Source organism: Anolis sagrei, chromosome 2 (genome assembly GCF_037176765.1).
Source record: "Anolis sagrei isolate rAnoSag1 chromosome 2, rAnoSag1.mat, whole genome shotgun sequence".
Classification (NCBI taxonomy): Eukaryota; Metazoa; Chordata; class Lepidosauria; order Squamata; family Dactyloidae; genus Anolis; species Anolis sagrei.
Genome location: NC_090022.1, coordinates 221,012,147 through 221,033,993, shown reverse-complemented (window position 1 = coordinate 221,033,993; position 21,847 = coordinate 221,012,147). Strand labels below are relative to the sequence as shown.

The 21,847-nt window shown below is 44.2% G+C and overlaps 1 protein-coding gene across 1 annotated transcript; it reads left to right on the top strand.

Moving 5' to 3' along the window:
• The first annotated feature begins 2,551 nt into the window (after nucleotides 1–2,551).
• On the top strand, nucleotides 2,552–21,040 carry DMRT3 (doublesex and mab-3 related transcription factor 3). Its single transcript, XM_060762255.2, has 2 exons — nucleotides 2,552–3,059; nucleotides 20,025–21,040. Exons 1-2 carry the CDS (start codon nucleotides 2,552–2,554, stop codon nucleotides 20,984–20,986), a joined length of 1,470 nt encoding a protein of 489 aa, XP_060618238.2. The 3' UTR covers nucleotides 20,987–21,040.
• The last annotated feature ends 807 nt before the right edge of the window (nucleotides 21,041–21,847 follow it).

Below are 21,847 nucleotides of genomic sequence, written 5' to 3'. Positions count from 1 at the left end.
CTAGCTAACTAGTTAGGCGTGCGTGCATAATGTCTGTCTAGCCATCCATCCATCTATTCACCTATCCATTACTCCAGCCAGATAGCTGCTAGATGGATGGATGGCTAGATAGATATTATGCACACACACCCTTACCTAGCTGGCTAGATGGATCTTATTTATCTTGTCTAAAGCGAATTGAGAATACAGTTATAGATGGATGGATGGACTGACAGATATTATACACGTACACCTAACCGGATGGGTGGATAGATAGATAGATAGATAGATAGATAGATAGATAGATAGATAGATAGATAGATAGATAGATAGATAGATAGATAGATATTATGTACACAAACACACCTAACTGGATGGATACATGGTGGATAGGTAGGTAGATAGGTAGGTAAATAGATATTATGTACATAAGCACACTTACCTAACTGGATGAATAGATGGTAGATAGATATTATGGACACATAAACACACACACACACTTACCTAAATGAATGAATAGATAGGTGGTAGATAGATAGATATTATGCACACACACACACACACACGCACACACACACTTATCTAACTAGGTGGATGGATAGATGGTAGGTAGGTAGGTCGATAGATAGATAGACAGATATTACACACACACACACTTACCTAACTGGATGGATAGATGGTAGGTATGTAGATAGCTAGATATTATGCATACACAAACACACACACACACACACACACACACACTTACCTAACTGAATGAATGGATGGTAGCGAGTTATTATGCACACACACACACACACACACTTACTTAACTGGATGGATAGATGGTAGGTAGGTAGGTAGGTAGATAGATATTATGCGCGCACACACACACACACACACACACACTTACCTAACTGGATGGATAGATGGTAGCTAGATATGCACACGCAAGCGCACACACTTATCTAACTGGGTGGATGGATAGATGGTTGGTAGGTAGGTAGGTAGGTAGATATTACGCATACACAAACACACACACACTTACCTAACTGAATGAATAGATGGTAGGGAGATATTATGCACACACACACACACTTACCTAACTGGATGGATAGATGGTAGGTAGGTAGGTAGATATTATACACATACACACACACTTACCCAACTGGATGGATGGATAGATGGTAGGTAGGTAGATATTATGCATATACAAACACACACACACACACTCTTAACGGAATGAATAGATGGTAGCTAGATATTATACACACACACACACACACTTACCTAACTGGAATGATAGATGGTAGCTAGATATTAGGTGTGCATGCACACAAATACTTACCTAACTGAATGGATAGATGGTAGGTAGGTAGGTAGGTAGGTAGGTAGGTAGGTAGCTATCGCGCACACACTCTTACCTAATTGGATGGATGGTAGATAGATACATAGATATTATGCACACACACACTTACCTAACTGGATGGGTGGATAGATGATAGATAGATGGATATATATATGCACACATACACACCTAACTCGATGGATAGATGGTAGGTAGGTATATAGATATTATGCACACACGCACACACTTACCTAACTGGATGGTGGATAGATAGATGGATAGATATATTATGCACGCATACTGGATGGATGGATACAGGCATGTAGCGGGGGGGGGGGGCTCGGGGGGCTTCAGCCCCCCCCCCCCCCCGAAATTCTCATGGTGGTTCGCGAAAAGGCCTTACTGGTGCATTATTTAAACCGTTATGTTTATTCATATCATGATCTGATCACCCTACTCAATATATCCCATATGCATGGGGGTATTGGGGTAATGATACAAAAGGTTTGCTAGGGTAGACCCTCTTTCACTCAGACTCAGCCCCCCCCCCCGAAACTCAGCCCCCCCAACCCCCCCCTGAAAAAAATTCAGCCCCCCCCCCCCCCGAAACGAAATCCTAGCTACGGGCCTGGATGGATAGATATACATTATGCAGACACACCTAGCTAGGTGGATACATAGATGGCTAGATAGATAGGTAGGTAAGTCACAGGTATATATGTGTACATATATACATACAGCACTCGTTGGATAGAAAGATAGAGTACCAAGTCCTGTAGTCCTTTGGGCAAAGAGTCGAACCAAGAAACCACTTTGCCTACAGGCGCTGCAGGAGGAAATTCTAACTCTGCAGAAGGGGTACCCACACCCTCCCCCCCACCTTGACATAATGGCTTCTCCTCCCCTTCGCATTTTTAAGCTGGGGGCGCAATGGGCAAGTCCATCTGCTTGGTGGAAGGAGGGGGCGAGTTGGGGCAGGGCAATCGCCTCCCCCCACCCTCGCTGTGATCTCTCTCTCTCTCCTCTCTCCCCCCCCCCCCCCCCATTTCTACAGAGCGAGAAAGGGCGGGAGAGTCTTGGGGGCGAGCGGAGCAGAGAGGGAGAAGAGGAGGAGGAGGAGCATCGGAGGGGAGAGGCGGGGAAGGCGTCCGGGCAGGCCAGTCGTGGCTGAGGCGCCTGCGGGGGCGTCCCTGGCGGCGTGGGCTCCCTTTTCCCTCCTCCTCCTCCACCTCTCGGGCTGCGGCCATGAACGGCTACGGCTCTCCCTACCTGTACATGGGGGCCCCGGTCTCTCAGCCCTCGCGGGCGCCTTTGCAGCGGACCCCCAAGTGCGCGCGCTGCCGCAACCACGGCGTGCTCTCCTGGCTCAAGGGCCACAAGCGCTACTGCCGCTTCAAGGACTGCACCTGCGAGAAGTGCATCCTCATCATCGAGCGGCAGCGCGTCATGGCCGCCCAGGTGGCCCTCCGCAGGCAGCAGGCCAACGAGAGCCTCGAGAGCCTCCTCCCGGAGTCCCTGCGGGCCATGCCCCCGGGGGGCCCCGCATCCGCGGCCTCCGTATCCGCGGCCTCCCCCACCCCGCCGCCGCCGCCCCCCGCAGCAGCAGGAGCTCTCCTGGTCCTCCCCGCAGAGGGACACCCCACCCGCACCCCCGCCAACGTCGAGATGGCCCTGCGATGGGCCTCCGAGCAGAGCCCCAACGCCGCCAATGCTGCCAACGCCGCAGCCCTACAGCCCCAGATGCCCAAAACAGGTAAGGAAAGGGAGCGAGGGGGTGGTTCTTTGAATTCCCATTGAATTCCCCCCTTGGAAGGAAAGAGAGTCTCCTGCTGTAAGGAAGGGGAGATAGAGCAGGAAGATCTAGTCCAGGCATGGGCCAACTTCGACCCTCCGGATGTTTTGGACTTCAACTCCCACCATTCCTTGGTGGGAAAGGGCTTGAGGCTGTTAGGGATGGTGGGAGTTGAAGTCCAAAACACCTAGAAAGAGGGCCCAAGTTTGCTCAGACCTGATCTAGTCCCCCCTCCCTCCCCAGATGTGGCAGGTTTAGGGTCAAGTAGATTCTCATCTCTTTATCAGTTTAGACAGAAGCGTTTCTTCAACTGAAGTCCTCGAACTGGCGAAAGCCGTTTAAGCGACAGTGCTCATAAGCATGTGTAGTGAGTTCCCTCGTTCGAGGGACTTGGAAACAGCTCCTCCTGGCTCTTTGCAGCTTCCAAGCAACCGAAGAAGGAAGGGACAACTGTTGCTACTTGTCCCACTGAATTCTCCTCGGAAATGATGGGACTCTTTAGCTGTAAGGAAGGAATATATAGCCTGGATCTGCACTGCCATATACAGTATATTTTTATTTCGTGTCAGGAGCGACTTGGGAAACTGCAAGTCACTTCTGGTGTGAGAGAATTGGCCGTCTGCAAGGAAGTTGTCCAGGGGACGCCTGGATGTTTTGATGTGTTACCATCCTTGTGGGAAGCTTCTCTCATGTCCCCGCATGAGGAGCTGGAGCTGACAGAGGGAGCTCATCCACGCTCTCCCTGGATTCGAGCCTGCGAGCTGTCGGTCTTTAGTCCTGCCGACACAAAGGTTTAACCTACTGCGCCACCGGGGGCTCCATCTGCTATCCGATAGGTCAGCGGTTCAAATCCGGGAAGATCGGGTTGAGCTTCCTCTGTCAGCTCTAGCTCCCCATGCATCAAAACATCCTAGCGGACTTGCAGTTTCTCAAGTCGCTCCTGACACAAAACAAAAGTTCAAACTGCACTATACTGCAATACTTACTTACTTACTTACTTAGGCGAGTCCTCCTTGGCCGAGTAGGATAGTCTTCCAGGATCAGTATTCTTGTGGATCCGTAGGTGACTGTGGAGTCCTATTCTTGACCTGCATCTTCTCCCGCAGTGAGGGCATTGGTTTTGGTCAGGGTTAGCTTGAGGCACCTTCCTCTTCGCACGTTTCTCTCTTTCACCCTCCATTCGTGCCTCTTCAAATTCTGCAGCACTGCTGGTCACAACTGACCTCTAGCTGGAGCGCTCAAGGGCCAGGGCTTCCCAGTTCTCAGTGTCTATGCCAGAATTTTTAAGCCTCTACGTTCATCAGATGGAACCAAACTCCTGAAGGACCAAAATTAAATTGCACTAAGTTGAAAAGAACACTACCAAAGCCTCCTGAACCCCAGCTCCAATGTGGCCGAAGAGGTTCTCTCACAAATCCCTCAACAACAAACCAGGGATGAGCTTGCAGCACTGCCTAGTTTGGAAGAAGTCAGCAATGTCATCTGCCAACAAAAAATAACAAAGCCAGCGGACCTGATGGGATCCCTGCTGAAATCTTTAAAGAGGGAGGACCTGAGCTGACACAACAACTCCACCAGCTCATATACGCAATATAGATGGGGTCATGGGGGTGTCTATTTCCCCTCAGATGTAGCAGCTATGTGTTTGTGTATAGGGGCGGGGGGGGGGCAAGTGTAGAACCCCCTTGTTCAGAGACTTAGGCCCTATCTACACTGACCATTTTATGCCATTTCGAACCAGTATGGAACCAGTGTGCAAAGAAGTAAAGTGGCTTTTTTGCACAGATGATTAGATAGAACATTCTGAAACCAGCTTGAGGCCTGGAGGGGGGTGACACAAAGAGCTGATGCGTACGAGGGGCTTTCTTTTGCATCTGCCCGCCACGGCCATTGGAAATTAGCATCGAATTGCATTAAATGGTCAGTGCAGATGGGGCCTTACAGTCAGCTTCTCGGCGGCGCCTGAAGAAACGACAACTGTTGCGCCTGTAGCTTGGGAGCCAGTTCCACTTCATCCTCCATATAAACTGACCCCTGAGTGACTCTGTCCAGCTGTCAGGAAAAAAGATGTAGAAAAAGGATGAGGATCCGGCCTCTGAATGTTGGCCGAATCTGCTTAGCCTCCATTTTTGGATAGGCCGGATGAGGATCCGGATTGTCCCATGAGGTCAGGAGGATCCACGGGGAACTTACTGAACACAGGAAACTGGTTTGCCCTTCAATAGGAAAGAAATAGGAAAGAAATAGGAAAGAAACCCTTTCAAAGGCTTCCCCCTTGACACACTAGAGAATGAATCCACTTTAAAGCTGTCTCCTGAGGTTTGTAGTTTAGTGAGGCTGTTCAAGGCTCCTCCCTAAACTACAAACCCCAGAATTCTGCAACCGGATTTAAAGTGGATTCATTCTCCAGTGTGGTGAGGTTAGACGTCGTGTTGGACTCAAGGAGGCGGTGCTCATCTCCCTTTCTAGGAGGCCGGCAAGAGCGATAATCATCATCATCATCATCATCATCTTTATTTATACCCCGCCACCATCTCCCCAATGGGGACTCGGGGCGGCTAACATGAGGCCAAGCCCAAAAATACAATACAACAAAATAAAATACAGAATACACATCAGAAAATAATTACAGTAGCAAAACAAAACAATAAAATTGCTAGGTTGGCAGAAGCTGGTGCTAACAGCGGGAGCTCACCTCGCTCCCCAGATTCGAAGGAGCCAACCTTTCGGTCAGCAAGTTTAACCTGCTGTGCCATCGGAATAAAGTACGGAGGCCCGGCCTTAGGAATGGGCATTGGGAGAAAGCGAGCTTTGGGGTGGCACAGGACAGCGTTTGCCAAGCTATCCGATGTAAGAGAACAATACATATTTTCCCCAAGGTGTCCAACTTTTGCAAGTTAGGAAAACTGCCAGAGGCCAATAGTAGGTTAGGTAAAGGTTTTCCCCTGACCTTAAGTCCAGTCATGTCTGACTCTGGGGGTTGGTGCTCACTTCCATTTCTAAGCCGCCGGCGTTGTCCCTAGACACCTCCAAGGTCATGTGGCCGGTATGACTGCATGGAGCGCATTTACCTTCCCGCCGGACCTTCCCACCTGAATTGATCTACTCACATTATTATTGGCCAATAGTACCCAATAATAATAATAATAACAACAACAACAACAACAATTTAATTCAACAGCCATCGGAATGTCTGCTGTGGAGTCATCTTGTTGTGTTTCATAATAATAATAATAATAATAATAATAATAATAATAATAATAATAATAATTTATCCCCCCCCCCCCCGCCACCATCTCCCCAAGGGGACTCGGGTGTTTCATAAAATAATAATAATAATAATAATAATAATAATAACAACAACAACAACAACAACAATAACAAAACACTTTATTTATACCCCGCCACCATCTTCCCATGGGGACTCGGGGCGGCTTACCTGAGACCAAGCCCAGGAGTACAGCAAATATACAACATAAAATACAAACAGTAAAATATAATGAAAATAAAAATAAATACCCTACCTCTCGAGTATGAACACTTTCGTAGTCCTGGGCCATTGGATCTGCGACATTTTACCCATCTGTTGACTCGTGATTCAGTGTAATCCATAATAATTACTCTATTGGGAAGCAACAGGATGCCATTCCTAGCCTTGAAAGCCTACTTTAAAGAAGCAAAGTAGTGGCAAATGTCTCTGAATTTAGGGCGCCTTAGTATCATTATCCTCGTCCCCACAAAATAAAGTTATTGGGCCTCCTGCATTTGTTTCGTCGGGGATCCCGAGGCAAGTTTATAATTGTGTATTTCGGGGGGAAATATATATATATTTATATATATTCCTCTTACTTCTATTCTGTTGATAAAAGATAAAAGCTCTCACTATCCTCTGCAGAAGGTGAAACAGGAGACCTTCAGGTCGCAATCCTGGAAACATTTCTTGAAGAGCAAGCTCTTCACTGAGCTCGCATTGGAATAAACCCTTTGAGGGTTACTTTGGCTTTTTCCCTGCCTGCCCGAGCTTTATTTACCATTTGAACTTCAGAGTTTGGTGCTTCAAGTTTCCAGCCAAGAGGAAGGATCCGAGGACTGTGAAATCCAGTGCTCTGGATCCAATTGTAATTGGTCTTGACTAGAGAATACCTAACGGGCTCTATGCAGTCATGCCGGCCACATGACCTACGGACAACGCCGGCTCTTCGGCTTAGAAATGGAGATGAGCACCACACCCCACACTTAATGTCAGGGGAAAACCTTTACCTAGCTTTACCTAGAGCAGGAGTTCTCAAACTACGGCCCGAGGGCCGGATATGGCCCTCCAAGGTAATTTACCCGGCCCTCGCTCAGGGTCAACCTAAGTCTGAAATGACTTGAAAGCACACAACAATAACATCAACAACAATCCTATCTCATCAACCAAAAACAGGCCCACACTTCCCATTGAAATACTAATAAATGTATATTTGTTCTTCATTTTAATTATTGTATTGTTTTAAAGTGTTTTGCACTATGAATAAGATCTGTGCAGCGTGCATAGGAATTCATTCATGGTTTTTTTTTCCAAATTATAATCTGGCCCTCCATCAGTTTACGGGACTGTGACCTGGCCCTCTGTTTAAAATGTTTGAGGACCCCTGACCTAGAAAATACCTATTGATGAGGGCAAAACGTCAAGAGATAATGCTTCTGGAACATGGCTATACAGCCCAGAAAACTCACAGCAACCTACCTACTGCAGAGTTTGAACAGTTGATTTCTCCATTCAACCCCCGGTGCAATGGGGCTTCTTTTGTGGATGCCGCAGTTAGGATAGAGACTGGGGAAATTAACTTCGGGTGCATCTACACCGTAGAATTCATGCAGTTAGACACCACTTTAATTGCCATGGCTCAACGAATGCTATGGCCCTCGCAGTTTGGTGAGGCACCGGCCCTCCTTGGGAGAAAAGGCTAAAGACCTTGTCAAACTACAGCTCCATGAATCAATAGCATTGGGTCAAGGCAATTGATATCAAAATGCATTAATGCCACTGTGTAGATCAGGCATGGGCAAACTTCGGCCCTCCAGCTGTTTTGGACTTTAACTTCCACAATTCCTAACAGTCCAAAACTGTATTGTCGAAGGATTTCATGGCTGGAATCACTGGGTTGTTGTAGGTTTTTCGGGCTATATGGCCATGTTCTAGAAGCATTCCCTCCTGACGTTTCGCCAGCATCTATGGCAAGCATCCTCAGAGGGTGTGAGGTCTGGTGGAAACTAGGAAATTGAGGTTTCTATATCTGTGGAAGGTCTAGGGTGGGAGAAAGAACTTTTATCTGCTTGAGGCCAGTCAGGGCCAGCTAACACATCCCATTAAAGGATTCCCCAAGGCAGGAAGCAGCCAGGTTTTGAAGCTGCAAGGCCATTCAGTGCTAATCAAGGTGGCCAATTCCTCAAGCAGACAAGAGTTCTTTCTCCCACCCCCTTGGGATATATAAATCCCACTTGCCTAGTTTCCACCAGACCTCACAACGTCTGAGGATGCTTGTCCTAGATGCAGGCGAAACGTCAGGAGAGAATGCTTCTGGAACATGGCCATAGAGCCCGAAAAACCTACGACAACCCAGAAGTCCAAAACTGTTAGGTATTGTGGGAAGGCTGTTAGGAATGGTGGGAGCTGAAGTCCAAAACACCTGGAGGACTGAAGTTTGCCCATGCCTGGTATAGATGAACCCGTGAGAACTCTATGGTGGGGACTAGAGACCCTCGTCTTTTGGTGGTGCTCCCCCTCCCACCTTGAACACCCTTCCAAGGGAAATAAGACAGACCCCACCCCTCCCCTCCTTTCGTAAGAGCTTGAAGACCTGGTGGTTTCAACCAGTCTCAGAGAATGACCAGGTCTAGCCCAGCCCCAGACATTGTTGAATATGGCCTTATACTTCCTATTACCTCGGTCATCCCTCTAATAGGCCCTGGAAATGAGCAGCCACACAGCCCTACCTGCTATTGTTGTTAGCACTGTACTTAATTCCCGGTCCCCTCATATTTTGGGTTTGCACTAGCCTTGGTCTGGCCTTTTAATTGCTCTGAACAGGCAGGATTGTTTTTTTTTAAAAAAAATATGTATGTTATTGTGATAATTTTATGCTTATTTTGTTTTGTTAATTTTATGTTTTGCTGTTTACTCTGTATGTTTTGGTGATGTTGCTTGGAAATCACCCTGAGTTCCCCTCGGGGAGATAGAGCAATGTATAAATAAAGTATTATTATTATTATTATTATTATTATTATTATTATTATTATTAGAAACACAACAAAAAGAGTCCACAGCAAACAAGATTTCTCTGCTGGCTGTTGTATTGGATCATACATAGGACACTTCCCAAGTGTCTAGGATTGTGTGATGTATCTATCCACTACTAATGCAGATCCAAGTAAGGTGGCCTTTTGCAGCTGGCAGATGGTAATCTTGTCAGCGCAGATTGTGTTTAAGTGCAGGCCAAGGTCTTAGGCACTGCACCCAGTGTGCCGATCACCACTGGGACCTCCTTGGCTCGTTTGTGCCAGAGTCTTTGCAGTTAGATCTTTAAATCCTGGTAGAGTGTCAGCTTTTCCAGTTGTTTCTCTTCAATCCTGCTTTCGCCTGGGATTGCAACATCGACAATCCGTACTATCGTGAGGTCAGGAATATTGTCCTCCAAAACTCTGTCAGCCTGAATTCGGAAGTCCCAGAGTAGTTTTTATTGTTAAGATTATTGTTATAAAGAGTTTTTATTATTAAGAGTAGTAGTAGTAGTTGTTGTTGTTATCATTATTATTATTGACACAAAAGCACAGCAAACGAGATCTTTATGCTGGATTACGTATCACAAAATCACAAGTGTCACTTCATCATCATCATCATCATCATCATCATCATTATTATAGATGGATCCCGAGTTTTCAGAAACTCAGACCTTTCCCTACCTGGCTGCATGTTAGTTATGAAAACCCATTTTCTCCTTGCCAGCTGAGCCAATTTAACTTGACCAAACTTCTTTGGGGAGGGAAAGAACAGTTTGCTTCCTGGCTGAGTGGGAAAGATGATGTGTCTCAGAGTGGAACCAATAAGCATGTTGGAAAAAGAAAGGCACCGGAATGAAATAGGGATATTATGCAAGACTGGACTGTGAAACCAAGCCTCTGGGATGGATAGCTCCAGTAAGTTCTCCAGGACCCTTCCACACAGCCCTATATCCCAGAATATCAAAGCAGAAAATCTCACAATACCTGCATTGAACTGGGTTAATCTGCGTCCACACTGCCATATATTCTAGTTCAATGCGGAAAATGTGGGATTTTATTCAGCTGTGTGGAAGTGGCCTCATACAATTATTTTGGGGATTTTTTTGAGAACCAATAGTGTGTGTGTGGGGGGGGGGGGGGGGGGAGAGAAAAGGTGTAATTATGAAGCCCACTTCAATGGGATGAGGAATAATTTTTCAGGCAAATGGTCCACGAGAGCGCAGTGGCACCTACACAATTTATTTGGCATCAGCTTGTGGACCGCAGAGGAAAACTACACAAGGAGTTTGATTAACGCAACATGAAGGCTAGGTAGAGCTCAGAGTAAGCATTTGTAGGATGGGTTGTAGGTTTTTCCGGCTAGATGGCCATGTTCTAGAAGCATTCTCTCCTGACGTTTCGCCTGCATCTATGGCAAGCATCCATAGTTGCAGGCGAAGCGTCAGGAGAGAATGCTTCTAGAACATGGCCATCTAGCCGGAAAAACCTACAACAACCCAGTGATTCCAGCCATGAGCCTTCGACAAATCACAGTATCTAAAATCACAGTTAGTCTGCATAAAAAGGAAAGTCTGTGTCGAAGAAAGAAGTTTGCATCGTGAACTAGACGGGTTCTCCTTCAGATGCGGTTTCATTCCTCGAGTTATTTATGTATCTGAAAGAAAGCTCACTTTTTTTCTTTTTAAAAAAACAGGCCGTTAATTCTGGCTGTATCTATACGATGCCAAAAATGCAGTTTGATCAGTTTCTTTCTTTTTTCGGTGTCAGGAGCGACTTGAGAATCTGCAAGTCGCTTCTGGTGTGAGAGAATTGGCCGTCTGCAATCACGTTGCCATGGGGATGCCCGGATGTTTTACCATCCCGTCACCGTGGGAAGTTTCTAATACCTGCATGAGAACCTGGAGCTGACAAGAGGGGAGCTCTGCAGATTTTTAGGTCAGCAGTCCTGCTGGCACAAGGGTTTAACCCGTGGCGCCACGGGGGCTCCTGATATGGTCAGTGTAGAATCAGATCCATATACTGCATTAAACAGCATGATATGGGTCTACGTTGACCATATAATGCAGTTCAAGCTACATTATTTGGCGGTGTAGATCCACCCCGCGTGGAGAACTTCAAGCAAAGCCCGTAAAAGGAGAAGGAGAAAGAAGGAAAGGAAGGGAAGATAAAGGAAAGGGAAGGAAAAGGGAAAGAAAAGGAAGGGGAAGGGAAGGGGAGGAAAGGAAAAGGAAAAGGAAGGGAAGGGAAAGGGAAGGAAAGAAAAAGGAAAGAAAGGAAAGGGAAGGGAAAGGGAAGGGAAGAAAAGGGAAAGAGAGGAATGGAAATGGAAATGGAAGAGAAGGGAAGGGAAAGGAAAGGAAAGGAAAGGAAAGGGAAATGATAATAATATTTAAGAGTCCGGCATAAATCGGGAGAGTATTGAAAAACCCCAACTAGACAGAAGCATCTTCGGCTGCATCTATGCTGTAGAATTATTGCAGTTTGACACCACTTTAATTGCCACGGTTAAAAGCTGTGGAATCAGGGGTCTTACAGTTTTACAAAGTCTTCATCCGTCTCTGCCAAAGACGTTCTTATTATATATATACCTCGCTTTATCTCTCCCCTTCGAAGGGGACTCGAAGCGGCTTAACATAAAGCATGAGCATACAATTTAAAATACAAACTACAAAGCCCAGGAATCCTGCTGTGGCAGTCAAAGTGGTGTCAAACCGCATTCATTCTACAGTGTAGAATGCACCCTTTGTGGCCATTATGTCCGACGGAGATTTTTTAAATATCTGTATCGTGGTGAGTCACAAGGTTGAAAGAGTCCTTCATTCTATAGGACTGGGTCTTTTTTAGAGATATGTCTTGTGTTTGCTTCTGAAAAATCCTTATGGAAGAAAATAAAAGAAGACTTGTAGGTCAGGCAGGATCTTCGTTGCCCTACAACGCAGCTTAGCGTAGCGTTGTATGCTCAGCCTAGGCTCATATAATGCCGTTTGGACTGCGCTGAACTGTATTATATGGCTCAACACTGACTCTTCTTTAACTGCCACGCAATTCTGGGATTCGCAGCTCAGATTTATTCTTGTCAGAACCAAACTACAAATCCCAGGATACCATATGATATGGCTATAGCGGTTCAAGTGGGAGCTGTGAATCGAAAGCCACAAAATTGCCAACGTGTGGTCGAAGGCTTTTATGGCCGGAAACGCTGGGTTGTTGTAGGTTTTTCAGGCTATATGGCCATGTTCCAGAAGCATTCTTTCCTGACGTTTCGCCTGCATCTATGGCAGGCACCCTTAGAGGTTATGCGGTCTCACAACCTCTGAGGATGCCTGCCATAGTTGTAGGCGAAACGTCAGGAGGGAATGCTTCTGGAACATGGCCATATAGCCCGAAAAACCTACAACAACCCAAAATTGCCAACATTCCCAATCTTTTCCGAAAGGGTCTTGATTCTATAAGAGTATTGGGATGGGAAGCCGTTTGATTTTCCCCATAGCCGATTGATGCATGCGCATCTATATTGTAGAATTAATGCAGCTTGACACCGCTTTAACCTCCAGGACTCAACGCTATGGAATCTTGGGCATTGTCGTTATACAAGCCTTTTCTACTACTGTCCCACTAAGCTACAATTCTCCTGATTCCACAGTATTGAGCCGCGGCAGCTAAAGTGGCGTCAAACTGCATTCACTGCACAGTGTAGATACACCCGACATTGCATCTCCCTGCAAGGATGCTTTTGCTTCTATCTTTCCTAGATGGAATGAACAGAAATACTAATCTTAAGAATCTTTCAGTATTCGGGAGTTGAATATTTGCCTGCTCACTGCGTTATTATGCCTAAAGTTTCTAAACTATATACAGGCAGCCCCCAAGTTAGGCACAATATTAAGTTGAATTGGAATGTAAGTCGGAACAGATAGATTTTTTTTAAAGTTTAACTCCAGCCACATTATCTTTGGATAGTACATGGAAGGGCAAACGCACCTGTGGTGTTTGTTTTGCTTTTTTGTGTTTCAGGCGACTTGAAAAACTACAAGTCGCTTCTGGTGTGGGAGAATTGGCCGTCTGCAAGGACTTTACCCAGGGGACCCCTGGATGTTTGATGTTTTGCCATCCTTGTGGGAGGAATCTCTCATGTCCCCGCATGGGGAGCTGGAGCTAACAGAGGGAGCTCAACCCGCTCTCCCCAGATTCTAACCCATTGAGCCATTGAGCCATGGAGGCTCTGTTTGTTGTGCCTCTATTGAGAAGATTTCTGTCCTTGTGATAATTGGCTTTTGAAAAATTTGGCTTCTTGTGGAAACAAAGATTGGTTAAAAAGCTTCAGTGGAGACTCTCCCCCCTTTTCCCAGGATAACTCTGTCAGGAGTGAATTTCCCTTTCTAGGAGCAGATTTCTCTCACTTCCTATTGTCTCAGGGCTATCCTTAACTCTGAGTAGTTTGTAAATTGGATATTTGTGACTTGGGGACCACTTGTAAGTAACTATTTTGCAATATAGAGCTTCCATTTTAATAGGTAGGCTTTTAAAACAGTATATACTTAGTAAGTATCACTTCTCTTCCCAATTTTTTTTGCTTAGGGGACAAAATTAAATTACCAAGAAAGTTCTCTTTTATTTGGGACCTTGCTTGGCAAGAAGCGACAAGAATTATTGTTATAGTATTCTGCTCTGTATAATGACAAAACACCCATTACACAAAATATTGAAACTTATCCCAGTCTTATCCTGCAGGAACTATTTAAAAAGGAAGTTCTATCACAGCACTTTGGCCTGAACATATTTCCAGAGTAAAGCACCCATTTGCTTGGTAAATAAATTTAGGTCTGGAGTGCTGGATCACAGCCTCTTTTTCAAATATCTTTTCAGGAGATGGTTGCTTTAAATGGTTTATGTCATGAAGAAATAGGCTGAAGTCCCCATTACTCCTTGCATCTACATTGCTTAGAGCTGATGGGAGCTGTAGTTCAAAATGTTTGGAAGGGCATCGATTGCTGTATTGGCTTGTGTATTGCACTATTCATGGAGTGCCCTACAAAGGTGTGTGTGGCTGTGGTGTGTGTGTTCATCTGTTTCATCGGATTGATTTAATTTGAACCAGAGAATTAGAATTAACGGGATGTAATTCATGAGGTGTCATGAAACATCTGCCAAATTTAAGCAGTATGGTTTAACTATCTTGTCTCATCATCATGTCTTATTACAGGGAAAATTTATTAGAATAGATCTAGTGAATACTCAGCACAAACTGCACAGTTTAGGATCCTAGAACCATAGAATCATAGAGTTGGAAGAGGCAGGAAAGCCAAGAAGCAGGAAAATTGAATTCAAAGCACCCCCGACAGATGGCCACCCAGCCTCTGTTCAAAAGCCTGCAAAGAAGGAACCTCCACTACATTCCGGGACAGAGAGTTCCACTGCTGAATGGCTTTCACAGTTAGGAAGTTCTTCCTCATGTTCAGGTGGAATCTCCTTTCCTGTAGTTTGAAGCCATTGTTCGGTGCCTTAGTCTTCAGGGGAGTAGAAAACAAGCTTGCTCTCTCCTCCCTATCACTTCCCCTCACATATTTATACATGGCTATCAGGTCTCCTCTCAGCCTTCTCTTTTGCAGGCTAAATATGCCCAGCTCTTTAAGGTGCTCCTCATAGGGCTTGTTCTCCAGACCCTTGATCATTTTAGTCACCCTCCTCTGGACACATTCCAGTTTATCAACATCTCCCTTCAATTTGATGCCCAGAATTGGACAAAGTGTGACCAAGACAGAATAGAGGAGTAGCATGATTTCACTGGATCTAGACACTATACTCTGATTTATGAAGGCTGAAATCCCATTGGCTTTTTAAGCTGCTGCATGAAATTGCTGGCTCATGTTTAACTTATTGTCCAGGAGGACTCTAAGATCTTTTTCACATGTACCTCTGTCTAGCCAGATGTCCCCCAATCTGTATCATTGCATTTAATTTTTTCTGCCTAAGTGGAGTATCGTGCATTTGTCCCTGTTGAACTTCATTTTGTTAGTTTTGGTCCATCTCTCTAATCTGTTATGGTCGTTTTGAATTCTGCTCCTGTCTTTTGGAGTATTAACTATCCCTCTCAATTCTCCTCAAGGGGAATATGGCAAACATTTAATGCCATTATACAATTGACAAGGACAGATAATATATAAACATCTTTTTCCATCTCCGACATCTGGAGGCTGTGCTTACTCTGGCCATGGGGAGGTGCTGTCATTCCATCTTCCATGCTGAGGAGCTTTTGTTGTTCATAGATCAAATTGTTGGCATGTCCTTATGGACACTTTTTAGTACCTTCCCACTTTAAAGCGGGGCCTATTTATCTACTCAAGTAATTGGCGTAATTGGTTAAACCCTTGTGCTGGCTAAACTGCTGACCTGAAGTCGGTGGTTTGACTCCACGAGACAGTTGAGTTCCCATCTGTCAGCTCTAGCTTTCCATGCAGGGACATGACAACAGTCTCCCACAGGATGGTAACACATCCTGATGTCCTCCTGGCAATGTCTCTCACACCAGAAATGACTTGCAGTTTCTCAAGTTGTTTCTGACACATTAAAAAAATCTACTCACATTGCTGTTTTCAATCTGCTAGGTGGGCAGAAGCTGGGCTGATGGCCGGGAACTCACCTTGTCCAGAACTTGAACTGTCAGCCTTTCGATTGACAAAATTTTCTGCAGATGGTGGTTAACCCGCTGTGCTAAAGCTCGGCCCTTCTGTAGATTTTTCCTACAGAAAACATCTCTCTAGGTCCTCCAATGCAATTCTGTGGCCACCTTCCAGCAGAAATTGACTATAGAGTTATGTTGAAAGACCTATAAAATAAATTAAAACAATTAACAATTTTTTTTCACTGTTGCTGGAGTGTCTTATCCCAAACCCCAGTGGATATGGAGGGATGGCTGCTGTTACTTCTGTTGAAATGAGTGGGAATCAGCTATCCATTGTTTTAGGTCTTATCTATTCCTTGTTTATCAGCCCCAGTTTGCCATTCCTACCCCATCTTTTTCCATCACTTAATCTTGACAAGTTGTAGGTTGTAGCCCTCACTTGAGAGTGAACTATTTTGAATTAAATGAGTCTTACTTCTGAACAGACATGTCTAGGATCACAGTATTATCTATTGAAAGGATGGAAGATCATATCTTCCTCACTTCTGCTCTGGTTTTTGCCACTGGGTCACCCACCCAGAATGATCTTAACAATTTTCCATTACTGAGTCCACATCCATTCTATAAGATTCACTATCTCATCCTGCTGCCTGTGTCTTACCTCCCAGCCAATAGTATCCTTGAAGCCTTCATTGGTCTCTTCATCAGTTTTAGGAAGGTGCTGCTAGACAGATATCTGGAGGAACCTGGGCTGAAAACCTAAACAAACTCCTCTTTGAGCTTTAGGAAGCTTATAAATCTGATGGATAAAAGTGCTATTGACTCGCACACATCCCCTCCACCTCCTGATATATGAACTTCCCAGTTTAAAAGATTACAGTAATCACAGGAGGACAGTGTAAATCGAATCTGATAGCAATAACTTTTGGGGAAGGTCAGGCTCAAGTGAAATGTTACCAGGCAACAGGCATTTTGTTTGCAAAATACAATCAAAGAGCATTGATGAGAAATTCTTCCCTGCCAGCTAGTCAGCAGTTTCTGCATAAATGTGTGAAAAGGGAGCCAGAATAAATCTTCATCAGTCATCTGTCCCAGAACAGTCTGGGCTGTTGCTTCTCAAAAAGAGGAGCAGGCCTTTTGGGTTGTTTTCAGCTTCACAAAGAATTAGCATGAAGAAGCCAGGTATCCATGAACTGGTGTGCAAGGGCTTCTTGTCTCTTTACAGCTGAATGCAAGCAGATTCTTTTTTTTTAAAAAAGAAAAGAAATGATAATAAAGGGCCCTTCCACATAGCCCTATATCCCAGAATATCAAGGTAGAAAATCCCACAATATATATATCTATATATTCCAGTTCAAAGCACATAATGTGGGATTTTATTCAACTGTGAGGAAGGGATCAAAGGTGTTCCATCATCTACTCTGGATTTTAGTTTGGACTATCCAAGTTGCTGAAATTCACATCTAAAATAGTTTAGCATTATTGAGAGCTCCTTAAAAACTTTAGATGAAACTCCAGAGTGGATCCACAGGTCCATCAATATGGGAGCCACCAGTATCTACTGGAAAGCAGTATCTGGGATAATGGAAAGTGATGTAACTGCAAGTTGTGTATCATAGAAGACTAAAGAAACCCTATGTGGATGCATAAAACACATAACAGTTTCATTATTAGTATACTGTCCTAAACACATTTCATCTCATATGATTTTGGAAGATGAGCAGGGACAAATCTAGTCAGTATTTGACTGGGAAGTCAGAGATCTTGGTGGGCTAGGAAAGAATTCAGTCTGGAGGCTATTTCTAGCCAGTGATAGGCTAGAAGGATCAATGGTCTGACTTTGCATAAAGCATCTTCCACAAGTTTCTCATTATTAGGGGCTGGGCTTTAACACATCAGGTTAACTGCCAGCTGAAGTAAATCTTGCCAATCAAAAGGTTGACAGTTTGAAGTCCAAGTCGGGGTGCGCTCCTAGCCTTTAGCTTAGCTTCTGCCTACCTAACAGATCAAAAACAAAATGTGAGTAGATAAATAGGTACAGCTTTAAAGTGAGGATATATTTAAGGCACCCATAAGGAAATGCCAGAAAAATGCAGGCAATTCGATCAAGGAGAAAGTTTACAAACAAAGCTTTTCATCTGGGAAGCTGGAGCGACAGCCCCCCCCCCCCCCTTGGCCAGAACTGAGAACAAGCCTCCAAAAGGCTGAAGATGGAAAAGCTTATATATATAACTCCATCTATGTAGAGTTGTCTGTCTTGTCAGTGTATAATGGCATTGAAAGTTTGCCGATATGTGTTCTGTGATCTACCCTGAGTCCCTTTTTAGGGTGAGAAGGGCAGAATATCAATACTGTAAATAAATAAATGTAAATAAATATTTATTCAGTCCAAATTAGTGGATTTTCTTGGTGAATCCCAGAGATAGATTTCTGGGGGGGTGACAACTCTCAGAAATCTCAGCCAGCTCAGATGCTGTCTGAGTGACTCCTGAAGGTGTAATTAAAATATAACACCCCAGATTGGATAGATTTATTAGTGTATGTCATGTTTAAGAGTTACCATGCTGATGAGGAATATTAAGATTGCAGCTGAAACCTGTAACATGTGAATAAAATAATAGAAGAATCAACCACATATTTAGAAAGAAAGAATTTCCCCAGAAAACTGTGAGTACTGGATTGACATTCTAAAATGTTTTGATATAACAGGCAAGCATGCTGACTTTTTTTTTAAAAAAAATCTTTTGTTTCCTGCCACTGCATAAGCATAGAACAAGTGGCACATTGGCCAGCAAAAGGTGTGTAGAATGTTTATATAATGTATCTAGACTGCCTCAGTGGACTATAAAAGAACAGGACTTGTAACAGCAAATATATTCATTAACATGACACAGTTCACTGAAATTACAACAAACATCTTCTAGCTGTAATGCTTCCTTTAGTATTCATGAGTTGTCCACACCTCTGATTTTAATAAACCTTTCAACTAAGGCCCCTTCTACACTGCCATATAAAATCCAGAATATCTGATTTGAATTGGATTATATGGCTGTGTAGACTCATATAATCCAGTTCAAGGCAGAACATATGCACTATCCATTTTGATAATTTGGATAATATAGCAGTCTTCAAGGAGAGAGAGTACATTGTTTATTGTTGTCATGCTCCTTCAACTCATTGTGAAAGTTCCCTGTCCATCTCTCAAAGTGTCTTCAAGTTAAAAAGAAGGATTGATTTTCAGGTGAATATTGCCCCAGGATCATGCTCAAAACCTTCCAACATTATCCAGAACCCTCATCCTTTATCGCTCCAAATGACAACAGAATATTTGGCATCTGAAATGGCAACAGGAAATGACATCACTTGTAGCTGTGGTGTAATGAAAAATAAACCACATGTAGTTCATGTTTGATCAGTCCACACACAGTCTTGCCAGAGAAAGAAAATATGCCACGCAGATGATCAATAAAGAACAAGTAGTTTACTCTTTGTAATTCAGAACAACATATTTACAATCATGTGATCGCTTGCATTGACTCACATAATGCCATTTTATGAGAGATATAAAATGGTCTTTCTTTGTCCATGTGGAGAATCTTCCTCCAGCAGCTCGTGAAGCAGGAGGACACTCCAAACTATCTCCCTCTGCTTCTCTGCAAGCACCTGCATAGCTCAAGCCTGAAAAATGTAACAGTATCCAGAAGTCCAAGGCTCAGCTATCTCCCCGGGTGTAGCCCAACCAATCAGCTTTGTATGTCTTATTTTACAGTTGACATACACATACACTAAGTGATTTCTTGCATACTCCAACAAGTATTGCCTCAGGATCATACTCAAAGCCTTCCAACATAATCCAGAACCTTCCCTTCATGTCAGATACCCAGTTTCACTCCCAATATTTGGCATCAGAAATGGCAACAGAAAATGACATTGCTTGTAACTTAGGAAAAAAAAATATTTTGGCATGCATTGAGTATAATAAGATCTGTGCGGTGTTCTTGTACCTATAAGCATAACCAAGCTGCTTTCTGTTTTTGCAGACATGACTGAAGAACGGTTGGGTGATGTCAGCGGAGGAGACAGTGCTGAGACCTACAGTGACAAAGACGCAGACCAAAGGAGTTCCCCAGATGTGACAAAGGCCAAGAGCAGTTTTGCCCCTGAGAGCCCTGAAATTGTTTCTGTCGATGAGGTTGGTTATGCTGTCCAGAAAAACAGTGGGAGTGCTGACAGCAGACCCGAGAGCCCCAAGTACCAACCAGAACAAAACCACCTTTTGATTGAAGGTCCATCTGGGACTGTTTCTCTGCCTTTTGGCTTGAAAGCTAACCGGCCACCCCTTGAGGTGTTGAAAAAGATTTTCCCAAACCAAAAGCCAACGGTGCTTGAACTGATCCTGAAAGGCTGTGGAGGTGACCTGGTGGGTGCAGTAGAAGTGCTTCTGTCCAGCAGGTCCTCCATTGCAGGGGGAGACAGAACTGCCGAGTCAGATGGTCTGGTTTTGCCTTCAAACGGGCACCTCTTTGAACACACCCTCAGTTCGTATCCCATTTCTTCCTCAAAGTGGTCTGTGGGGTCTGCTTTTCGAGTCCCAGACACACTGAGGTTTTCTGCTGATACTAGTAATGTTGTGCCAAACCCTCTGGCTGTGCCCTTACAGCACCCGTTTCCACAACCACCCAGATATCCACTGATGCTGAGGAATACTTTGGCAAGAAACCAGTCCAGTCCATTTCTGCCCAATGATGTTACTTTGTGGAACACCATGACTCTCCAGCAACAGTACCAATTGAGGTCCCAGTATGTCAGTCCTTTCTCAGCTAATTCTACCAGTGTCTTCCGAAGTTCTCCCGTCCTTCCAACACGTCCTTCAGAGGATCCTAGGATCTCCATCCCAGATGACGGATGTCCAATTGTCTCAAAACAGCCTATTTATGCAGAAGATGATTATGATGAAAGATCCGATTCCTCAGACTCCAGAATATTAAACACATCTTCCTAGAATAACAATTTACAATGATATTTTGAAGCACGGTAGAAATACCAGCCATCAAGAGGAAGGAATCAGGACCCCTTGAATTGTTTAAAAAAGTGACTTTGCTTGCTACTATCTCCTAGCAATAAAAACATAACTTATTTGTTTTCTTGCACTTCACTGGAAAATGCCAAATAGCTACTACTTCATGGCTTTAGTACTGAATGTTTGTTACAAAAGGAAAAGGAAAAAAATGTTGAATTTTAAGCATACGTGTGACAAAAACTGTGGAACATTTAAAATGGAACAGATAAATCTTGCCTTTTAGACAACTGGGAATGTTGATATTGTACTTGAATGCAGTGTTCAAAGAGAGGACTCCTCAGGATATAGACATGTACAAAGCAAGTAATTTAGTGGCAACTGGACTAAGCAGGGACCTTAGTGTCTTTATGACCAGAATCATAACGGCAGTACAACCAAGAGCCACAAAAGACTAAAAATGAACTATCCACATGCTGTTCAAGCTTGGACATTTTGGAGACACCTCAACCGCTATTCTTTTCATAGAGCTAAATGGAAACATGTATAGTGTCAATGTAAAGCCAGTTACAGCTGTTGAGTTGCATGAAAATGTCTTGTGAAAAATGTCCACACGTTTAAACATTGTCAGGTTAATGTAGCATGCTAAGCACTTGAGGGAGGGGGGAATAAACTCAGATGCTGATCTTGATTCTCACGTCATTTCTATTTGGGAGAAAGAGTACCTTTATGAATAGAATAGCATGTAAATGGGCTTGGTTTTAGTGGCAATCTGGAATCAGGACAGTTTTCCTGAACCGAGGTTTAGGCCCTTTAGGTGTGAACTTAACAAATGGTTTGTAGAGT